General features: G+C 46.3%; 1 protein-coding gene across 12 annotated transcripts in view; it reads left to right on the forward strand.

Moving 5' to 3' along the window:
- ANKRD44 (ankyrin repeat domain 44) overlaps positions 1–19,866 on the forward strand; it is a 250,881-nt gene that overhangs the window by 103,625 nt on the left and 127,390 nt on the right. For 11 of the 12 annotated variants that reach the window (XM_061608156.1, XM_061608145.1, XM_061608153.1 and 8 more), the window contains exon 2: positions 10,338–10,421. In XM_061608156.1, the coding sequence (XP_061464140.1) occupies positions 10,386–10,421 (36 nt within the window). In that variant the 5' untranslated portion in view covers positions 10,338–10,385. Of the gene's footprint in view, positions 1–8,047; positions 8,067–10,337; positions 10,422–19,866 lie in introns of those variants that run through there. The other variant, XM_061608152.1, reaches the window with a different exon arrangement.

Below are 19,866 nucleotides of genomic sequence, written 5' to 3' on the forward strand. Positions count from 1 at the left end.
TGGTATTGCTCTGTAGGTTCCTCCCTTGCCTGGAAAAGAAGAAATAAAACTTTGGGGGATGGGGAGATGCTGAGTTTTTTACTATTTACCATAAATGCTCCAGTTTTCATTTTCCAGCTGTTGGAAGAGCAGAACTGATATTGACCACCTCAGGCCCACACATTTCAACCCTCCCCCAAGGTACTCTTATTACTTGCATCCTCTACTTGTTCTGCAAAACAGTACATGACAATTAACTAGGGATGGATGTATCTGTCAATTTTGGTTTCTATTAGTTTTTCATTTTTTGACTTTTAAATTCATTATTTCTCATTAAAATTCATCAGCATTTTAGTGTGAGGTTTTCCTAAACACATTTTTGTATACCGTTTGACTTGTGGAAAGGTCAAATTGGGTATGTTCACCTTTAAATGTGAACTGAATCGAATTTCTCCCCCATCCGTAAGCACCAGCCACAGCCACCCAGGTTTTTGTGCTGGACAGAGGAAAATTATAAGATGGCCAGCACTGGGAGGACCACTAGACCCAGATAGCTAGAGTGGTATTTGGGTTGGTGATGGGCTTAACCTGGGAGCTCGGGCTGTTGGCAATTGCTTGACAGTGCTTACCTTTGATGCTGTGGGTGGCTAATTCTGTCATCTCTCTTCATCTCCTCTGACTGGAACACACCTTTTGATGTGTTCAATCACTAGGCATGCTTTCCTCCAGGGAGGGGGCACTCCTTGAAGAGTGACTTACACTGACATAGCAGATGGGCCCCTTACCTGTTCTAAGAACAAGCCCCCATGGTGTAACAGAGGAGCTTATCTCCAATGTGCTTCTGAAACTAATCACACACAAATGTGCTGTGCTGAAAGTATCAGTGGGGAACATGGGGACACAGTTAATGAAAGTGACCAGACCCACTCCTTGATTACTCTCCTCAATTTTAGCTAAAACATAGCTGCTTACAAACAGTAGCTAAGAGGGCTGCAACAAAAGGTAAGGGGCCTAGGCACCTTCTCTCTGTTCCCCTGCCCCGCTGCAAATGGGCGCAGTGAAATCCACTGGCTACTTTTCCTAGGGGCAGAATTCGGAACTGAGAAGCGGGGAGGGGATCTTTCCTAGCTTGCTGTTTCTCCCCTTAAATTCTCTCCCTCTTACAAGCTGTCTTTCCCTCTCATGGGATTCCAGATGTGATTTTGCTTCTGTTTTGTTTTGACAAGTGTTTTGGTGATGATCTGAAGCAGATTAAACATTCCCCCCCTCCAGGTTTCTGTATTCAAAATGACATCCTTGAAAAGCTGCTTAGGTCATCTTTCTTTGTTGCTAGAAATTTGGAAACCACTGCTCTAAAAATATTTTCTCTGAATTTTCTAGGTTTTTTAAATCCCTCTCCACTAGCAGGTTTTAGAAATGGAAGTGATATTTGAAGACTGGATCATGATCAGACTTTAATTCCCTCCCCCTTATGCAATTGAACTGCCACAAACTGGGGATGAGGGGTGGGAGGTCATCATTTAAAAAATAAAGAAAGTTGAAAATGGAATGGAAATTGTGTGCTTTTTCCTGTTCGGAAGTGACAAGCACATTTTAAAAATCCCTATTTTCAGAACCCCATCCACTAGGTTTGAAAAATGAAGACAACCTTGTTGTCAAAACACATGGCTCAGTTGCAATTTTCTATGGTAGGAGAATGGCCAGGTTCCAGGGAAATGCAGGAAGTGGCCTCTGATTCACCTGGAAACATTAGCCATCCTGAGGGCAGGAGTCTAGCTATACACAGAAAAATGGAAATGAGCCATCTTGGAGCCAAATTTCAGGCCAAAAATAGCTCAGGAAGCAGAAGAGAAAAATCTGTATTCACTCAGTGTACAGTACTAGCATACTGTGTGCAAGCTGACTGAAAAATTATAATATGATGTACAGGTCTTGAAGACCTACTGTATTATTATTACATCTTATTATTAGGTTTACTATTTAAGGGTTTGAAGACTATTTCCCCCATGTGTGTGTATAAAGGATATGCCAGCAACTAGATGATGGTGCACTTACTACAAACATTATGCTCCCTGTTAGCTAAAGGTGGTTTTAGATGAGGGGCTACTATTATTCCTAAAACACAAGGAATAGTTATTACAAGTTAAGTAGTGAGATTAACAATTACCAAAGGCTTGAGTAAATAACCAGGGTTTAATCTGGTGCCAAACTGATTACAAGGTTGGTACAAAGCAGATTTTGCATGGGAGGGCCTTCCATTAGTGGGGTGCCACCACAAAGAAGGCCTCTCCTGCATTATCACATAATGTATTACATCCAAAGATGGAACCCTACCTAAGGAGGGCTTCCTTGAAAGATTTCATTGGTTGGGCAGTACAATACAGGGAGAGGCACTCATTCAAGTATTAAGGTGACTTTAGTGATTCACTACATTAGATGACTTTTACATTCCCATGTTCCAGTTTAATACTAGCCAGAGATGATAGAATGGGAAAAGAGATTTGTCTGCTATAAACTGCACCTTAAGCACTGGATTTTTTTTTAAAAGGTGTAGCTGAAAAAGCTTGATGTTCAGGACAGTAGAAGGTTACTGGCTAAATTAAACTTTATGCCAGGGTGGGGAAATTCTACCCTGTAGGCCTAATTATTATATTTATTACCAACCTTTCACCAGCGCGGGTAACAGCAGTCTAAAATTCAGTATTAAAAGCAATTAAAACAAATTACATTCACAAGAATAGGGTGGGTCCTGAAAACATACCTCTCAAGTGCCAAAGTCTGTGGACTATGCAATAAAGAATTTGTGTTTGAAGTGCCAAAGGCCAGGATAAAGAGGTGTGTCTTTAGAATTTACCACAAACTGTGCAGTGCAGGTGCAACTCTATGCGAAGAGAATTCCACAACTTAGGGGCTGGAACAAGAATGCCCTCTTCTGGGCCACCATCCCCCAAACTTCTGAGCAACTACCAAAAAGGACCCCTCTGCAGATCTCAACCCGTGAAAGGGTCTGTAGGGAAGGAGGTGGTCTCTCAGATATTTGGGGCCTAAGTCGTGTAGGGCTTTATACACAAGAGTGAGCACCATTCATTGTGCCTGGAAATGAACTGGCAACCAGTGCAACTGTTTTACAGCAAGGGTTATATGAGTTCTAAAAGCAACCCCAGCCAGTAATGGGCCATTGCATTTTGGACCAGTTGAAGTTTCCAAGTTGTCCTCAAGGGCAACTGGATGCCTTCCACGTAGAGCACTTTGCAGTAATTTAATCTGGAAGTTACCAGAGCATGGAGTACCGTGGCCAAGTTGTCTCTGTCCAAAAGGAGCTGCAGCTGGTGAACCAGCCGTGGAAATAGGCACTCCTAGCCACCGAGGCCAGCTGGGCCTCAAGTGACAATATTGGATCCAGGAATACCCCTAAGCTGTGAACCTGCTTCTTCCAGGGGAGTGCAGCCCCATCCAGAATGGCTGTCTTCTCATCCAGGACTCGAGAACCCTGAACTTATAACACCTCTGTCTTTTCAAGACTCAGTTTCACTTTATTGGCCCACATCCAGCCTATCACTGCCTCCAAACACCTGTCTAGCATCTCAGCCACCTCTCTCCCAGTTCAGATGGAACAGAGAGATAGAGCTAGGTATATTGATGACACTTCACTCCAAAACTCATCTTCATATATATGTTAAATAGCATGGGGGACAGAATGGAATCCTGCGGGACATCACAGGAAGCTACCCATGGTGTCAAAAAGTATCCTCCCATAGGGCTGATTAGATTTAAACCATGATTCTCCAAAGGACTCAATTTTATTTTAATGATTTAAATCACAGATTAAATAACTAGTGAGGAAGATTCTATTTACTCATTACTTTTTAGAAGTACATTACATTATCGTTTAATATAACTTTAATACATATTCAGAGATGTGGGTTTCATTAGAAGGTAGGTACACACTAAGCAATTATTCTGAATTGTTTTCAGATTATTTCAGATTAATTTTCATTAAAAAATTGGATAATTTGGTCATTTTAGTACTGAAGCAGAATGAACTTGTGAAGTCATTCAGAAGATGAACCAGCTCCAACTGTTCAATTAATCATGATATTTTTCTCATGATGTGCCAGAATCACCACCACCGAACAGGCTTTTAAATTGTACTGATAAGATTGTTTATTCTTCTGGTTAGTTTTCTTCTTCAGTGAACAACTACATTAACAAAACATGCACATGAAGTTTTGAATGGTTATTTATTTCTGTTTTTAGATAAATGTAAAGTTCTTTAAAAATAAAAGTTAGGCAATTTCAATCAAGTCAACATGAGAAACTTAAAATATGGGGTGGTGCAGTTAACTCAGTCTTCTTCACCTTTGTCTTTCTTGCTTTTCAGTTCCCAATTTATTTTTCAGTTTAGAATGAATTAGTCCAAAGGAAGAAAAAAAATATCTCTGTACCTGCAGAAGAAGCTACTGCTGTTAAGAGCTAGATTACCACTTCAGTGGTCTTCTTGTTCAGATCTACTCCATCTCCCCAAATTCTCTGTTGATTGACCTTCTCTATCTTTGCACTTAGAGAGAGGCAAAGCTGAGAGAGAGTGCACTTCATGTACACCACCTGCAGAATAGGACTGATCATGTTATCTCCCATCTCCATAAACTGCTGTTAACATATTCATAGAATATAATTAGAAGTTGTATAATTAGTATTCATGATGATATCATTGACCTAAGCTCTCTTTTTATTAATTGTTTTCAGAACATTTTGAAATCAGATTTAAATAAAAAATCTGTAATGTTTTGGTGTGTTTTTTTTAATTGATTTTTATCAACCCTGGCCTCCAATAATTAGTTTCTGGAAATGTCCCTGGAGGTAGGAGCAGAACCACTGAAGAACAGTGCCCCCAACTCTACCTCCCTGAGCCACTCCAGAAGGATACTGTGGTCAATGATATCAAAAGCTGCTGAGAGATCCAGAAGAACAAGCAGGGTTGCACTTCCCCCGTCTTTCTCTCTCAGAAAACATTATCAACGAGGGTGACCACGGCAGGTTCATTGTCATGATCGGGCCTAAAGCCAGACTGAAATGGATCCAGATAATCAGTCGCCTCCAAGCATGCCTGAAGCTGGACTGCCACCACTGTCTTGAGCACCTTGCCCCAAAAGGGAATATTCACCACTGTGTGATGGTTGTTTAACACTTCTGGGTTCAAGGAGGTCTTCTTAAGGAGGAGGCGCACCACTGCCTTCTTCAAGGAAGATGGTACTTTACCCTCATCCACTGAAGCATGGATCACTCCCTAGGACCACGCAGTCAAGCCCCAGAGCTTGGAAGATTACTTTTAAAAAGGAATACATTACTATTACTGTTACATGGCCCCAAAAAAGAATAAATTACCATTACAATTGTAATCACTACAATTACAGCTAAGTTACTTAAAACAAAACTAGAGTGCCTACAAGGTGCTAGCCTTGGCTGCTGCACACCTAAATAGCCTAAAACAACATTAAAAATAAACACACAGAGGTAGTAGAATAATTAATCCTTTCTATCCATAAGATCGCGGTGGTGGTCTCTCTGCTGGTAAGGAAGGTGGAGAGGGAGGCAGAGGCCACTGCTCAGATCTTTGTGCATCAAACCAAGGGCAGCCCCCCCCCACTCTCAGCCAGCAAGCATAATCTCTGTCACTCAACCACCTCCCAGACCCTGCCTTGCCACCAACTAAGGCACACTTACCCAAGCATACATTTTCCCCTGGGGTGCAAAAAAGTTAAAACACTGCAAATGAAGCACATGCGTGCACACACACACATAGTCATCTCTCACCTCCACAATTCTTTATCTCCATTCTGCTGCTGCCTCCTTCTCTTCATCCATCTGTGTTCTTGCCCTCCAGCTCCTTTCTCCCTCCACTCCCATCCATTTTTTAAACAATTGTTTTCTCCACTCCACCCGTGTCTCACTCTCCACCTCCTCCTTTGTCACCTCCTAAACACCCACAGAGCATGAGGAAGAGTGATGCTGTGCAGAAGGCTAGTTTGAGGCATATGATTTTCATTCAAGAGTCAGAGGAGCAAGAGACTTTCCCTCTCCCCCATCACCCAAAAGTAATGCTGGAAACATTACAATTACTCCTCAAAAGTAATAAAATTACTCTTCATTCTATTACAATAAAAATGTAAAGCAATAACCCACTCATTCCTCAAAAGTGTAATACAAGTAATTCGTTTTTGTAACTAATTACTTCCAATTTCTGTCATCCCCTATGGCTAGCTCTAAGAAGCCAAGATGAGCAGGGGTCAAAGAGGCAGGTGGTTAGTCACACTTCTTCAATCAGCTTGTCCATATCTTTAGGCTACAATAACTGAAACCAATCCAGTAGAGATGGAACAGGCAGTGCACCGGATGCCTCCACTGGAGTTGCTGTAACTGTGGCATCCATGTTTGTCCGAATCTGAGCGATTTTGCCCTAAAGTGTCTCCCAAAATTGTTACAGCAGGCTGTTAAGGGTGTCAGAGAGAGGTTCTCTTGGTCAGATGAAAAAAGGCCATTCATCACTCTGCCAAGTGGCTACTTGTAGACACAATGGTGGTAGAGAAGTAGGCTTTCTTTGCTGCCATCTCCATCATGTGGTAGATATGATAATGTGAACTCACATGTGCTCGGTCCAGTTCAGACCAAGATTTATGCCACCTGCACTCTTAACGATCTACCCACTTGTTTCATTGTACACAGGTCACTAGACTACCAAGGTGACTTACATGCTCCACAGTGATGGCGAGGGCACTCAGCAGTGATAGTGTCATAGTGTGACAAGAACTTTGACAGGAGCACCAGCCATGTCAGCTAGACAATCTCCCAGAGTATTTAGGAATTCAGATTCCATAAACCTCTGAAGGCTGAGTATCTCAATAGGTCCCCCACCCCTGCAGCATGAAGTATCCATGTTCAACCCAAACCTCACCAGAGATATGTGGAGATAAGGACCTGGCCTGCTAGCCAGAACCAGTTCCCCACCCCCTTCTTTTATGATCATGCTTTTAAATAACATTAAAAGTTGTTTAGAACCATCAATAGATCTTGCTTCTAAAAATAGATTGAAAAGGGTGCCTTATGGTGAACTCTCTGAGCAGATGTTTCTTTCAGGCTCAACAGTAATATTTTCCAACTACCAAAGGATGAGCTGCTTAATTATTTCCTGCTTTAGCCATTTACACTATGTCCTAGATTCCGTGAATGCAACAACATCACTCTTTCACTGCATTACTCTTTCGCTGCATATATTGAATGGACAGAAATCTATAAACATGAGACTGCTATAAACTTCATGTGTGTGCTTATAGTTGTATGCCCAGTACAAATGTAAATGCTGTTGGTCTCAGAGAGCAGACCGTGGGTTCACATGCCCCCTTTTTACAGCTGTTTAGCCAGACTTCTTTATTAGGTGGGGCAGCCACATTTCTAGGTGGGGCATTTGGGGGGCGGGGAGAAGCTCATAGATCGGAGCCGATTCCACTGTCCCATGCCACCAACTGCCAATGACACATGCATTCAATCAAACTACTTCATTGGGTTGTTGTGGGGTAACTCCTGTGCATGCTACTGTGAGCTCCTCGGGAGAACAATGGGATATGAATGTCAGAAATAAACAAACTCATGATATAGCATTACATCTTCAATAACACTAACCATGATTTCCACTAATCAGCAGAGGTTGAGTCAGATTTACTTCCTAATAGGGATGGACAAATCTGTCTGTTTTGGTTCCTCTCAATTTCTCATTAGCATTGTTTGGCATTAGTAGTGGATGTAATAGTATACTATGAGCAGAAAAGAAGGAGAGGAATGGAGAAGGAGTGCTCAAGGCTGCAGCCTACTCTCTGTTTCTTAAAAAATGGAAGTGAAACATCACTTCTGGACTGGGACCACTGCAGTCTTTACTGGGATGGGAGAGAAATTTGGTTTAGTTCAGATTTTAATGCAAAGCTACCTAATTTGCTCTTCCGGAAAAAATTCTTGAACCAAAATGCAGTTATCCTTTGAAATGTGCACTTCTCCAAATTCTGCAATGTCCAACCAAATAATGTGCACAAAAATGGGTATGTATCAAAATGCATATATTGGTGAAAATAACATATAAAAATGCATTATATTAGGGAAAATTGCATGCAGACATTTGTGTATTGGGAGAAATGTGCACTAAAATGTTAACAAACTTTCATGAGGACTTTTTAGAGAAGATCGCAGACTGATTCAGAAATGAGAAGAACTGAATGTAACTTAGGAAAAATGAGAAACGGAGAGAAACCAAAACAGAGATTTGTCCATCCCTATTGGGGAGTAAATTTGGCTCAACTTAATGGAATCTATTCCCAAGTAAGCATGCATAGATAAAACAACTTATTGCTATTTGTTAGCTACTATCTATAGTGAAGCTATCAAAAACAAAATCTAACCAGTAATGCCAGGATTTGTTTACTGTTGGTTTTGAAGCTCAATTGTCTTTGGGCAATTTAAAGTTTGCATCTCCCCTCCCTTTCGTATATCTCTTTGTTAAATATATGATTATCCACATAGCAACAGAGTCCTAATAGATATTTTTGCCCTATAGATTGTATCATAGCTTTAAAAATAATTCTCCACTGCTTCTAGATCTCTCCCCCGCCGTCTGGAATTCAGCTTGGTGCCGTTATTGTCAGCATATATGATTAACTGGTTACATAGACAAATTTCTGTTGACATCATGTGTTGACCTGCACTCTGCAGTTGTAGTTACATTGGTCATAGAGAGTACAGGCATATCCGTACTAGTAATCTTTGGTAGTGGTGGGTCAGTCTTGGGTGTTCTCTTGATTACTGCATGCCAAGTGGCATCCTTGCCAGTTTATATGGGAGAAGAAACAATCTAGGTGCCCAAATCTTGTACCATGTTACACCTTTTCTTTGTGGGTATTATTTCCAAAATGCTGAAATTGAAACACAAGGGCTTTCCCTCAAGTGGATGAAAAAAGGAATGTGATGGCTCTTATTGGAGATTGTTTCTAAATATAGGCTGCATTTTCTGCTTAAATGACAACAGGCTCATGAGGTTGTTGGATTTCATCTCCTTTTTTAAAAAAGCATTTATTATTCAGGGTACATCCCATTTTGTAAGGGTTACAAGATGTTCCAAAGAGAGGAGGGGAAAAACGACTAGTAACTGAGCTAATTTGGCTCTTCTCAAGTTCTACATTTATTCAAAGGCTTTGCATATTGTAGGCTGGGATCCAAAGATTAACGCAACTGGTTCCACATACCCAAGGGGAATTGGCGTTTGTGTTTCTCATAACCACATTCCCTTTTTCTCTGTCCGCCCCTCGATATCACATGGGAAACCGCTTTTGAAACAGAGGGGACTTTCAAATAAGTTTATGATGTGGTCTGATGGTGGTTTGTTATACAAAAGAGAAAAGAAAAGCCAGTGATCCCACTTGGCTCATGCAAGCATAGAATACAATTTTTAAAAAAAGCTGTGGAAGGATGTTGACCAACTTTGAGGTAGTTATGAAGAATCATTGTTACCAGTTGAGATAGTAGTAACGCCTAGAAGTGATGGGTTTAAGATTTGGATTTCAGCTAAGTGCTGAGATAAATTTTCTGATTGTGGCTGGGATTCAAAGATTCCTGTGTATTCACTGGCAACAGATTCTTTTCTCTTGAGTTCCTCGTGTACTGCAGTAGGGGCTACTTCTGAGGACCCCATGATCTTTTGGAAGTAGCTTCTCTCTCTGGGTGGGATGAGTGGTTGTGGCAGGAAAGGGAGGCCTCCGAGATCCCTGTTCATGTGCAAAAGCTTCCAAGGCAGCCCTTTGGATTTCATCCTGTAACACCAGAATATCAATGGACCAATTCATTTGATTCTTCAGCATCTTCTTAGGAAGATTCCATCATTTCCTCAGTTGAGGTTGGGATCTAGCCAAGTAATCTATTGTGGGCTCACTGTGCTCAGGCCTCAGAGGTCTCTGCTAAGTGCAAAGAATAAGGGTCTGAAACACCATCCCCTATGACTGGCAGGTAATACGTAATATGTTGGACAAGCTTGGCATAAAGTACCTGGCTGCCTCCTCTTTTCCGATCAGCAGACCAGTGCCTCTTGCTTGTTGTTCTCCAGTTTCCAGCCTATACCACTGACATCAGGGACTCTGATCTAGCAAACTCTCCCAGCCTGGGGTTATTTTTAAAAAATACTACAGTACTAGTATTGTTTTTATTGATTTAGAATGCAGAGACATCTGATGTAAATATGATGTCTGAGATAGCAAGGCATGTTTTTAGAATGTGCAATGGCTTTGATATTAAATATTCTTCCCCCTTTTTAAAATCTCTTTTAGCCACCGCTGGTCCAAGCAATTTTCAATGGTGACCCTGATGAGATACGTATGCTAATCTACAAAACAGAAGATGTTAATGCTTTGGTAAGTGACTGTGTCTAATTCTTTCCCAATTCTTGTCTTCTGAGATTTTATCAGCAGGAATGCCAGTTCAGATTTCTGGGGCAGGTAGGAATTTTGCTATGAATTTTGCCCCAACTCTACTCAAAGTCTTGAAGCTTGTTCTCAAGATCCTAGGCTCCATCTCCAATAAAGAGTATTTGTGAGCATTTGTATACCTTAGTAACTGTGACAATCCCTCCCCCCCTTTTAAGTAATGAGATTTATTTAGGAGTGGCTAGCAGGGAGGGGTACTGCCACAGATCGGGCCTCCCAGTAGCAGCAGCATCACTACTGCATTCTGGAATGGGTGCACTGGAGGGATTGGCTCCACTGGTGCACTCGCATTGACCTTACCCCTTCTTCCACACTGTCTTGGTACGTACTAGCAATGCTGCTGCCAGGAGGCCAGGTACATGGTCCTGCCCTTCCTTGTTGCCTGCTACTGGATTTATGCTTTCCTAGTTTTATACTAGGCCCTGTTAATTGTTCGGATGTGGTGAACTAGTGTGCTGGCCAGAGATATATGTGCGCTTGCCCTGAGGAATAATCCCATGTGGTCTGGAAGAGGGTGGAATGATTTTCCCCCGCTCCACTCCATTCCTACTACTTTTCACCATGCAGAGGCTCCGTTTCTGGACTTGCGTACAGGTGAAAGGCAATTGTCAAATTTAAAATAAACTGTTATGATTTGCAAATTCTAAGTCGAGCAATAGCCCTGGAAGAAAGTGTGAGTAGAAGTCGAGATAGTTGTTTACTTCCACTTTAATGTGTCTGGGCCTGGCTGTTACCTGTGATTTATTTCATTGATTAAGACATTTATAGACTGCTTAATCATTTGCATTTCTAAGCAGTTTTTAGAAAAACAAGCGATACATAAAAGGAAACAATAAAATAGTCATAAAACTAAGCTGTCTAAAATCTGCATTAATAGCATTCTACTTTCCTCTTTGTGATGAAGTTGCTGCATAATAGTCCTGGCACTTCAGTAAAGCTTTGTCATTTCTAACTTTGTGAGAAAATGCTCCTGTTCTTTTAATCAAAGAAGGATTGTTGTTCGGTTTAAAAACTCAGTCAAATTATGGTGTATAATTTGGCTCCTTAGAATGACTTGTCTTGTTGTCTGTGTAACGTAACATGCCCTAGCCAGAATTGTTTGTTTCCTCCCCCAATCTCCTTGCATATGTTTAAAAATATTACTGTATGGGACTAGGAATGGAAAGATCTGTCAGTTTCAGTTCTCATCTTCTCTCATTTTTCCATTCTTAAATTCAGTTCTCCACATTTTTACAGTTATTTGCAATTTTAAAAAAAATCCTTATGAAGGTTCTCCAGCATTTTAGTGTGAATTTCTCCTAATAAACACATTTTTGAATACAGTTTTGACTAATGTCCACATTTTTGCAATTTCTCATCATGTAATGCATTTTTGTAGGCAATTTCCATTCATACGTTCATTTTTATGCATACTTTCCCCTTACAGTTTTATAAACATTGGTTGGCGAACTGCATTGCAAAGTTCGTGTGTGTGTGAATTTCAAAGGATGGCTGTGTTTCAGTTCTCATATTGTTTCGGAAAGTGCAAATTTGATAGATTTGGCTTGAAATGCAAACTGAATTGAATTTCTCACTCATTTCTAATGTGGATGCAAAAGGGACTTTTCCTTCTGTAACTTAATATATTTTGGGTTTATAAAATCTTTTGTTTAACTCATGCAGCTAAGATGGTGGGTGTTCCATTTTTCTTACTGAACATGAGGAGAAATGGGATACTGCTTGTGCATTTTTTGGCATTGTTGATTTCTTATCTATCCGCAAGTCATTGTAAATACAGTGTTCCTGCATGTGGCTTCATTGGCCTACTGCCCACACCTACAAGGATTTTTGGATTTCCTGTTATTGAGTTTTGTAGAGTATTATTACCCTCTGCCAGACCTAAATTAAAGGAACAGTTCATGGAGCCACTTAAGTAGACTCCCTGAATTTGTGAAGCTCACCATCTGGCCTAATTAAACAACATCCCATATAATATATTTAAGAACCAATGCTTCATGGCTATATTGACCTTCATTTTTATGGATGTCACAGACCCATTTTTCTCATCTATTATTTTGCCCAGCCTGTGTGGGTTCACAAAAGCATTTTGAATTCTTGAGGGATGATGAACTGGGTTTCTTGGATATGTCAAAATAGCACGGGTCCACTTTGACATGCATAATGTATGAAAAGTGCCAAGTTTGAGCCATTGGAAACCATCCACCTAAATGTGTTTCATGTATTGGAGCATTGTTGTGATCGATTGTCAAGCCTCTCATCACAATCCCGTTCCGTGCCCGGGACCTACCGGGCAGAGGGACGAGCTTGCGGCCGCTGTCGATGTCCAGGCCGCCATCTTGGGGGATGCGTGCACACACGGCGCGCTGGCGCGCCGTCGTGTGACGCGGCAGGGAGGCGGGGCGGCTGAAGGCTATTTAAGGCCGCCCCGCCTGCTTCCCGCCATCCAGTTCAAATTTCGGCGGCAATCTCGGCAGCCGCAGCAGCAGCTTCGGCGCGGCTTCTTTCGGCGGCAGCTTCGGCGCGGCGTGGCTCCTTTTGGCGGCAATCTCGGCAGCCGCAGCAGCAGCTTCGGCGCGGCGCGGCTCATTTCGGCGGCAATTTCGGCAGCCGCAGCAGCAGCTTCGGCGCGGCGCGGCTCCTTTGCCGGCACACGTGGGCCTCCGGAGGCTTCCTGAGGCCAGGGTGGCTGGGCTGCGGCGAGCCCCCCCCAGCCTCATTGAGAGACAGGGAGGCAGCGGCGGCTGGCACCAAGGCCTATGCGGCGAGGATCCTGGGGCAGTCACTACGAGGCAGCAGCGCAGGATCGGATCCAGCAGCGGCGAGGACCACAGGCTAGGCGGCCTTTGGCCGGTAACTTTTAAATTTAATTATTAATTTTAATTAACGCGGGGGTAGGTGGGGCACGGCCCCAACCATCAATCCTTGCCACGTGCAGGGCAATTAGGCTCCCCTCCAGGATAATTGGGTGCCGGGAGGGGGTATAGAATAAGCAGGCGGGCCCCTTCACAACGTTTTGAAATCACGTTGTTTTGTAAGCGGGGCCCCTATCTTCCTCTAGTATGCCACCCAAGAAAGGACAAGGGGGGCCAAAAGGGAAAGGAAAGGCCCCCAAAGCAGGGGGGAGATGCCCACCCCCAGTGGCGGAGGGGGCAAGGAGTGGGGAGGGGCCACCATGGGCGGCCATATTAGCCAGGTTGGAAGCCCTAGAGCATGGCTCAGGCCATCCTAGTGCACCTCGGGACCAACCTGTGACAGGGAAGGAGAAGGACCAACCACCCAAACGGTCTCGGGGGAAAACGCAGCAGCCAGTGAACAGTGCTGATGCAGGGGCTGTTGCTTCCATCTTAGCGCGACTGGATGTGCTGGAGGCCGGGCCCAGGGCTGAGGCGAGGACGCCCAGCATAGAGCCAGGCGCAACTCCCACCTTGTAAGCAGCACCAACAATGCAGCCCACACAAGGACCTTCGGCGGAAAGCACACAGGGTGAGTCCTCTATCATGCCACAACAACAAGGGCAGCGGCAGTGGAGCTGGGCCCCCTGGGGGTACCCCTACTGGCCCTTTTCCCCACCAGTGGTAACCGAGGGATATGGGCAGGCAGGGACTCCCGCCGGCGGGGGGGAGGTTACGCCACAGCAGCAGCATCCCCTAAGAGAGGCCTGCGAGCAGGTCTGGCACCTCGCTGCTGGGACGGCGACGGAAGGAGGGCATCAGCCCGCCCTGTCTGCCAACCCCCCTGCAGAGATATCCGACCCCCTGGGATCAGTCAGAGAGGGGGCCATACCTTTTGGGGAAACGTCTGCCCCACTGGGTTTTCATCTTCTGCCTGCTACGAAGGACAGAATATGGAGGGGAGAGTACGTGGACCTATTCTCGCTCTTGTACAGGGAGCCGGTTGGGAAGGATAAGGATAAAGGGGAACATGCAGAGCCCGATAGGCCCAAGCGCCGACGGGTAGAGCGCTCTTGGTCTAACTGGCTGCCTGCATTCCTTACGTACATGGGGGTGGTAATACAGAGGCAGCCTCATAGGGCCTCGGTACTGATCAAATACCTCGATATCATATATCGGGGCTACTCTGAGTTTCAAGGGATGGCATGGCTGGACTACGACCAGGCGTTCCGTATGAGGGCGGCTTTTGATACATCCCTCCCCTGGGACAAAAAGGAGGCTGACCTGTGGCTGCAATTTATGGCACATTCTAGACCCATGGCAGGTGATAGGGCAGACAGCGGCCATCTCTTGGCGCGCCAGGCATCAGCAACTGCTTCCCGCGGGCCTGCGGGGCAGGGGGTTCAACCCCGCCTGCTTTGCTGGGAGTTCAGCTCGCGTGGCCTTTGCGGTCGGAGCCTGTGCAGGTTCAGACATGAATGTGCCATATGTGGGGGCCCCCACGCCTGGACTAGCTGCCCCAGGGGCCGCCCCTTCAGGGGTGGAAACAGGGATTCGGCTGGCGCAAGGAAGACAGGGGCTGCAGGCGCAGCTCAGGGAAAGGGGCCCCAGCCCAATTAAAATTGCCGAGCTCCAACACTTACTCCACCTTTACCCCCTAGTCCAAGATGCCCAGTTTTTACTCGAAGGCTTCACAGTGGGTTTTCGGATCCCCTATTTGGGTCCCAGGCGACCTTTCATGTCCCGCAACCTTAAGTCAGTGGAAGGCAGGGAATCAGTTCTGAGAGAAAAAATTAGGAAGGAAGTAGTAGCCGGCCGGGTTTTGGGCCCCTTTGCTGCACCACCCATCCCCTCACTCAGAGTTTCCCCGTTGGGCCTCGTCCCCAAGAGGGCACCAGGTGAATTTCGCCTGATACACCACCTGTCCTTTCCACGGGGTGAGTCAGTCAATGACTTCATCCCAGCGGAGCTGTGCTCAGTCCGCTACACATCATTCGACTGTGCTGTGCGAATGGTCAGGGACTGCGGGGTTGGGGCCCTTATGGGAAAGTGTGACATCAAGTCTGCTTTCCGCCTCCTCCCGGTCCACCCACAGGACTTCGAGCTGTTGGGCTTGGCTTTTGAGGGTGAATATTACGTGGACAGGGCATTGCCTATGGGCTGCTCTATATCATGCTCTGTTTTCGAGCGCTTCAGCTCCTTCTTGGAGTGGGCGGTCAAGAGGCGCGCAGGCTTGCAATCAGTGGTACACTATTTGGATGACTACCTGTTTGCGGGCCCTGCGGACTCAGGCACCTGTAGGGCATTCATGGCACATTTCGCGGGGCTGGCTGGGGAGCTGGGCGTCCCCCTCGCGGCCGAGAAAACTGAGGGCCCATCCACCGCTATCACGTTTCTGGGCATCGAGATAGATACGGTGGCCCAATGCTGCAGGCTCGCTCATGACAAGTTGGGGGCCCTCAGGGAGAAGATCTCAGAGGTGGTCAGTTCTAATAAGGTGACATTAGCCACTCTCCAACAGCTGGCAGGCCATCTGAACTTTGCCTGCAGGGTTGTAGCGCCCGGCCGTGCCTTCCTGCGGCGCGTATATGATGCCATGGCTGGCCTATCACGATCCTACCACCGCACACGGGTGACAGCCGCTCTTAGGGCTGACCTGACAGTGTGGTCCACCTTCTTGCGGGAATTTAATGGGGTCTCCCTATGGAGAAGGGATCGCCTGTTGGAGGCAGAGCTACAGGTTCACTCTGATGCCTCGGGTGCCTTCGGTTTTGGGGTCATTCTTCATGACTCATGGTGCCACGGCAGCTGGCCGCAGGGCTGGACACTGGCTGGCCTGACCAGAGACCTGACGTTCTTGGAGTTCTTCCCCATTGTCGTGGCCGTACACCTCTGGCCCGACAAGTTGGGTAATTCCTCAGTCCACTTTTGGTGCGACAACCTCCCCACAGTGCACGTTATTAACACCCTGTCCTCTAGAAACCCCAACGTTATGCTTCTGGTGCGAGCATTCGTGCTCCAATGTCTTCGCTATAATATTCAGTTCCTGGCGCGCCACGTTCCGGGTATTGACAATAGTATTGCTGATGCTCTATCACGGAACCAGATGGAGAAGTTTCGCCAGCTGGCACCGTGGGCAAGGGCTCTGCCGGAGGTGTTCCCCCCAGCGCTATGGGAGATTGGAGGATTGAATCAGAAAAGGCCATAAGCCTTTCTGTGGCGCCCAGCACTTTGGCCAGCTACCAGGGGGCAGGTAGGGATCTATCAAACTTCAGAGAGTCCAGGGGTTACGCCCAGGAGTGGCCCATCCCGGTCGAGCAGCTTATGGAGTTCTGCGTGGAGGGGAAACGGAGAGGCCTTTCAGTCAGGACCATCAAAGGTAAGCTCTCAGGCCTCGCTTTCCTTGCGAAGGCACGGGGCTTTCAGGACTACACGGGTGACTTTAGGGTGTGCCGGATGCTGGAGGGTTGATCCCGCGAGCACCCTTGCCCCCCGGATGCACGCCTCCCCTTTTCCCCGGAGCTATTGTTTGGCCTGCAGGGACAGTGGAAGCACTTGTGTTCTTCCCCTTTCGAGGCCCTGCTATATCATGCTGCGGCCCTCACTCTGTTTTTTGGGGCCTTCCGAATTGGGGAGGTGGTGGCGGCTTCTAAGATGGATAACTCCCTCCGAGCTCTGCTAGTCTCCGACCTCAGCTGGAGGGCAGAGCGGGCCCTCCTGTGGCTCAGGCAGTCTAAAACGGACCAGCATGGTAAGGGGCGCCTGGTGGTATTAGCCCCATGCCGGCAGCAAGAACTCTGCCCAGTAACAGCCCTGCGCGGTTTTGTGGCAGCGAGGGGGTCGCAGTCAGGGTACCTATTCATACATAGGAACTCCCAGCCCCTTACCAGATACCAGTTCTGGTCCGTGGCGAAGGCCGCACTGGGAAATTTAGGCGTGGACCCCAGTAAGTTCGGGACACACTCCTTCCGGATAGGCGCGGCCTCCACGGCGGCCCTATTGGGCTTCTCTAAAGACAGGCTTCAGGCTGTGGGCGGGTGGTCCTCGGACACGTACAAGGCCTACGTCAGACCACTTGCTGACACACACGACGCCAGCGGCTAGATGTTGGCCCCCCCAGGCCCCCCCCTTTTTTTTTGTTACCCAATGTCGTTGCTGTTTCAACAGATCGCTGGACAAGATCGGAGCAGCCACGCATCCTCCTATGTGGCCACAGTATGATGTTCTGGGCGGGCCGCAGGGCGGCGAAGTCTCGCTTTGGCACGCAGCTGGGGCTCAGTCAATGGCCGCAGTGCGGTGGCTGGGACGTCGGGGGATGCGTTGGGATGGGCTCCTGCCAGCCTTGTTTCAACCGGCTGTGGAAGTGGCAGTGCCCCAGGTGCTGGTGATCCACCTTGGGGGCAACGACTTGGGTCTGTTAAAGGGCAAGGCCCTAATTGAACAGGCATGCGGTGACCTCCGGGCCATTGCACGTCGCTGGCCGGGGGTGCACTTAGTGTGGTCAGACATCCTGCCGCGCAGGAGGTGGAATTGTGCCGGTGACCCACGAGGGATGGACAGGGCACGGAAAAAGGTGAACAGGCAAATTCAGAGGGCCCTTAGGGACTTGGGAGGTTCTGTCATCCACCACCCAGAGGTGGGCCACAACAAGCTTGAGCTGTTTCGGCCTGATGGCGTCCATTTGACGGACACGGGCAACAACATCTTTCTAAGGGACCTGCAGAAGGGTTTACACCAGATTCTTATCGGGTGTGAGGTAAAGGGGGACTAAGCAGAGGCTTGTCCCCCTTCTGTGGCAAAGAAGTGCGGGGAAAGGTTAAAGGGAAAGGGCAGCTAGGTGACACCTTTAGGCACCTTTGGGGGTGACAGGCGGTCCGGAGGCCTGCAGCTCAGGGCTACACGGCCCGGGGACAGGGTACGGGCCGCCTTTGGGGCCAACGTGCCTCATCCGCTCGGAGTTTCAGGGCTCCGAGGGGCGGTGATGCGGGTTGGACCCCCTACACATCTTCAGGGTGTGGCTGGAGCTGGGGGGCTGGCACAGGGCAGCCCCAGGCTCAGGCAGGGCATGGTCGCCCGATAGCTGCTAACAGGCTTTGCCTGGATCACCAGAATGCTCCCGCCCTTAATCTCCCTTCTGCAGGTTCATTATTCAATTGATTCTGTTTAAATAAAGTGGCCCATTATTTACCCAAGCAATGGTGTCTGTGTTTTATTTCGGCAATAGGCCGCAAATGATTTTGCTATTGTTGGCTGTACTATGTTAGTCGCCACCTCAATATAGTTTTGTGAATTGTATGCAAGTGCCATCTATAGGTTTATTTGCTCCTGTCATGACTAGAAGAATTTAAATAATGAGTTATCTATTTAGCTAGTAAATTAGGATGTGTGTCATTCTAGACTGATTTTGAAAATGGTATCTAGAAATCTCCGCTTTGGAAATGTCCATTGTTTGTGAACACCTTGTTTGAAATACTGAATGACTGGATGATAGGATTGATAATCTTTGCACATTTTACAGTTCTGATTAAACTGACATTTAGACACATGAGTTTGCATAACTTTCAGAAGAAGAAAAGTTTACATATGAACTTGCTCTGTTTTTCATTGCTGCTCTTCACTACTATTTTCCTTAGCAGGAAAAATAGCCGCCTTGATGCATCAGTCTTTATTTATTTATTCATTATTTGATTTATATCCCGCCCTTCCTCCCAATAGGAGCCCAAGGTGGCAAACAGAAGTGCTAAAAACACTTTTAAGACATCATAAAAACAGACCCTAAAATACATTAAAACAAAACGTTAAAAACATTTTTTTAAAAAAGCTTTTAAAACATCTTTAAAAAAAGGGTTAAAAACATTATTAAAAAAACATATTAACAAGCGATTCTAACACAGACGCAGACTGGGATAGGTCTCAACTTTAAAAGGCTTGTTGAAAGAGGAAAGTCTTCAAAAGGCGCCGAAAAGATGGCAGAGATGGCGCCTGCCTAATATTTAAGGGGAGGGAATTCCACAGGCTGGACCGTTTCCTATATTGTGCAGAATGGACCTCTTGATAAGATGGTATCTGCAGGGGGCCCTCACCTGTAGAGCGCAGTGATTGACTGAGTATATAAGGGGTAAGACGGTCTTTCAGGTATCCTGGTCCCGAGCTGTATAGGGCTTTGTACACCAAAACTAGAACCTTGAACTTGGCCCGGTAGCAAATGGGCAGCCAGTGCAATTCTTTCAGCAGCGAGGTGACATGTTGGTGATACCCTGCCCCAGTGAGCAGTCTCGCCACTGCATTTTGCACTAGCTGGAGCTTCTGGACCAACCTCAAGGGCAGCCCCACATAGAGCGCATTATAGTAATCCAGCCTGGAGGTTACCAGTGTGTGAACAACAGTGGTTGTCTTGAGACTGAACAATGAAAAATATTTGTTCAATGAGGCCAAGAGACAAATTAATCTTGTCTCTTGGTTCAACAAATATATATTTAGCT

The sequence above is a fragment of the Rhineura floridana genome, chromosome 2 (genome assembly GCF_030035675.1).
Source record: "Rhineura floridana isolate rRhiFlo1 chromosome 2, rRhiFlo1.hap2, whole genome shotgun sequence".
NCBI classification, from domain to species: domain Eukaryota; kingdom Metazoa; phylum Chordata; class Lepidosauria; order Squamata; family Rhineuridae; genus Rhineura; species Rhineura floridana.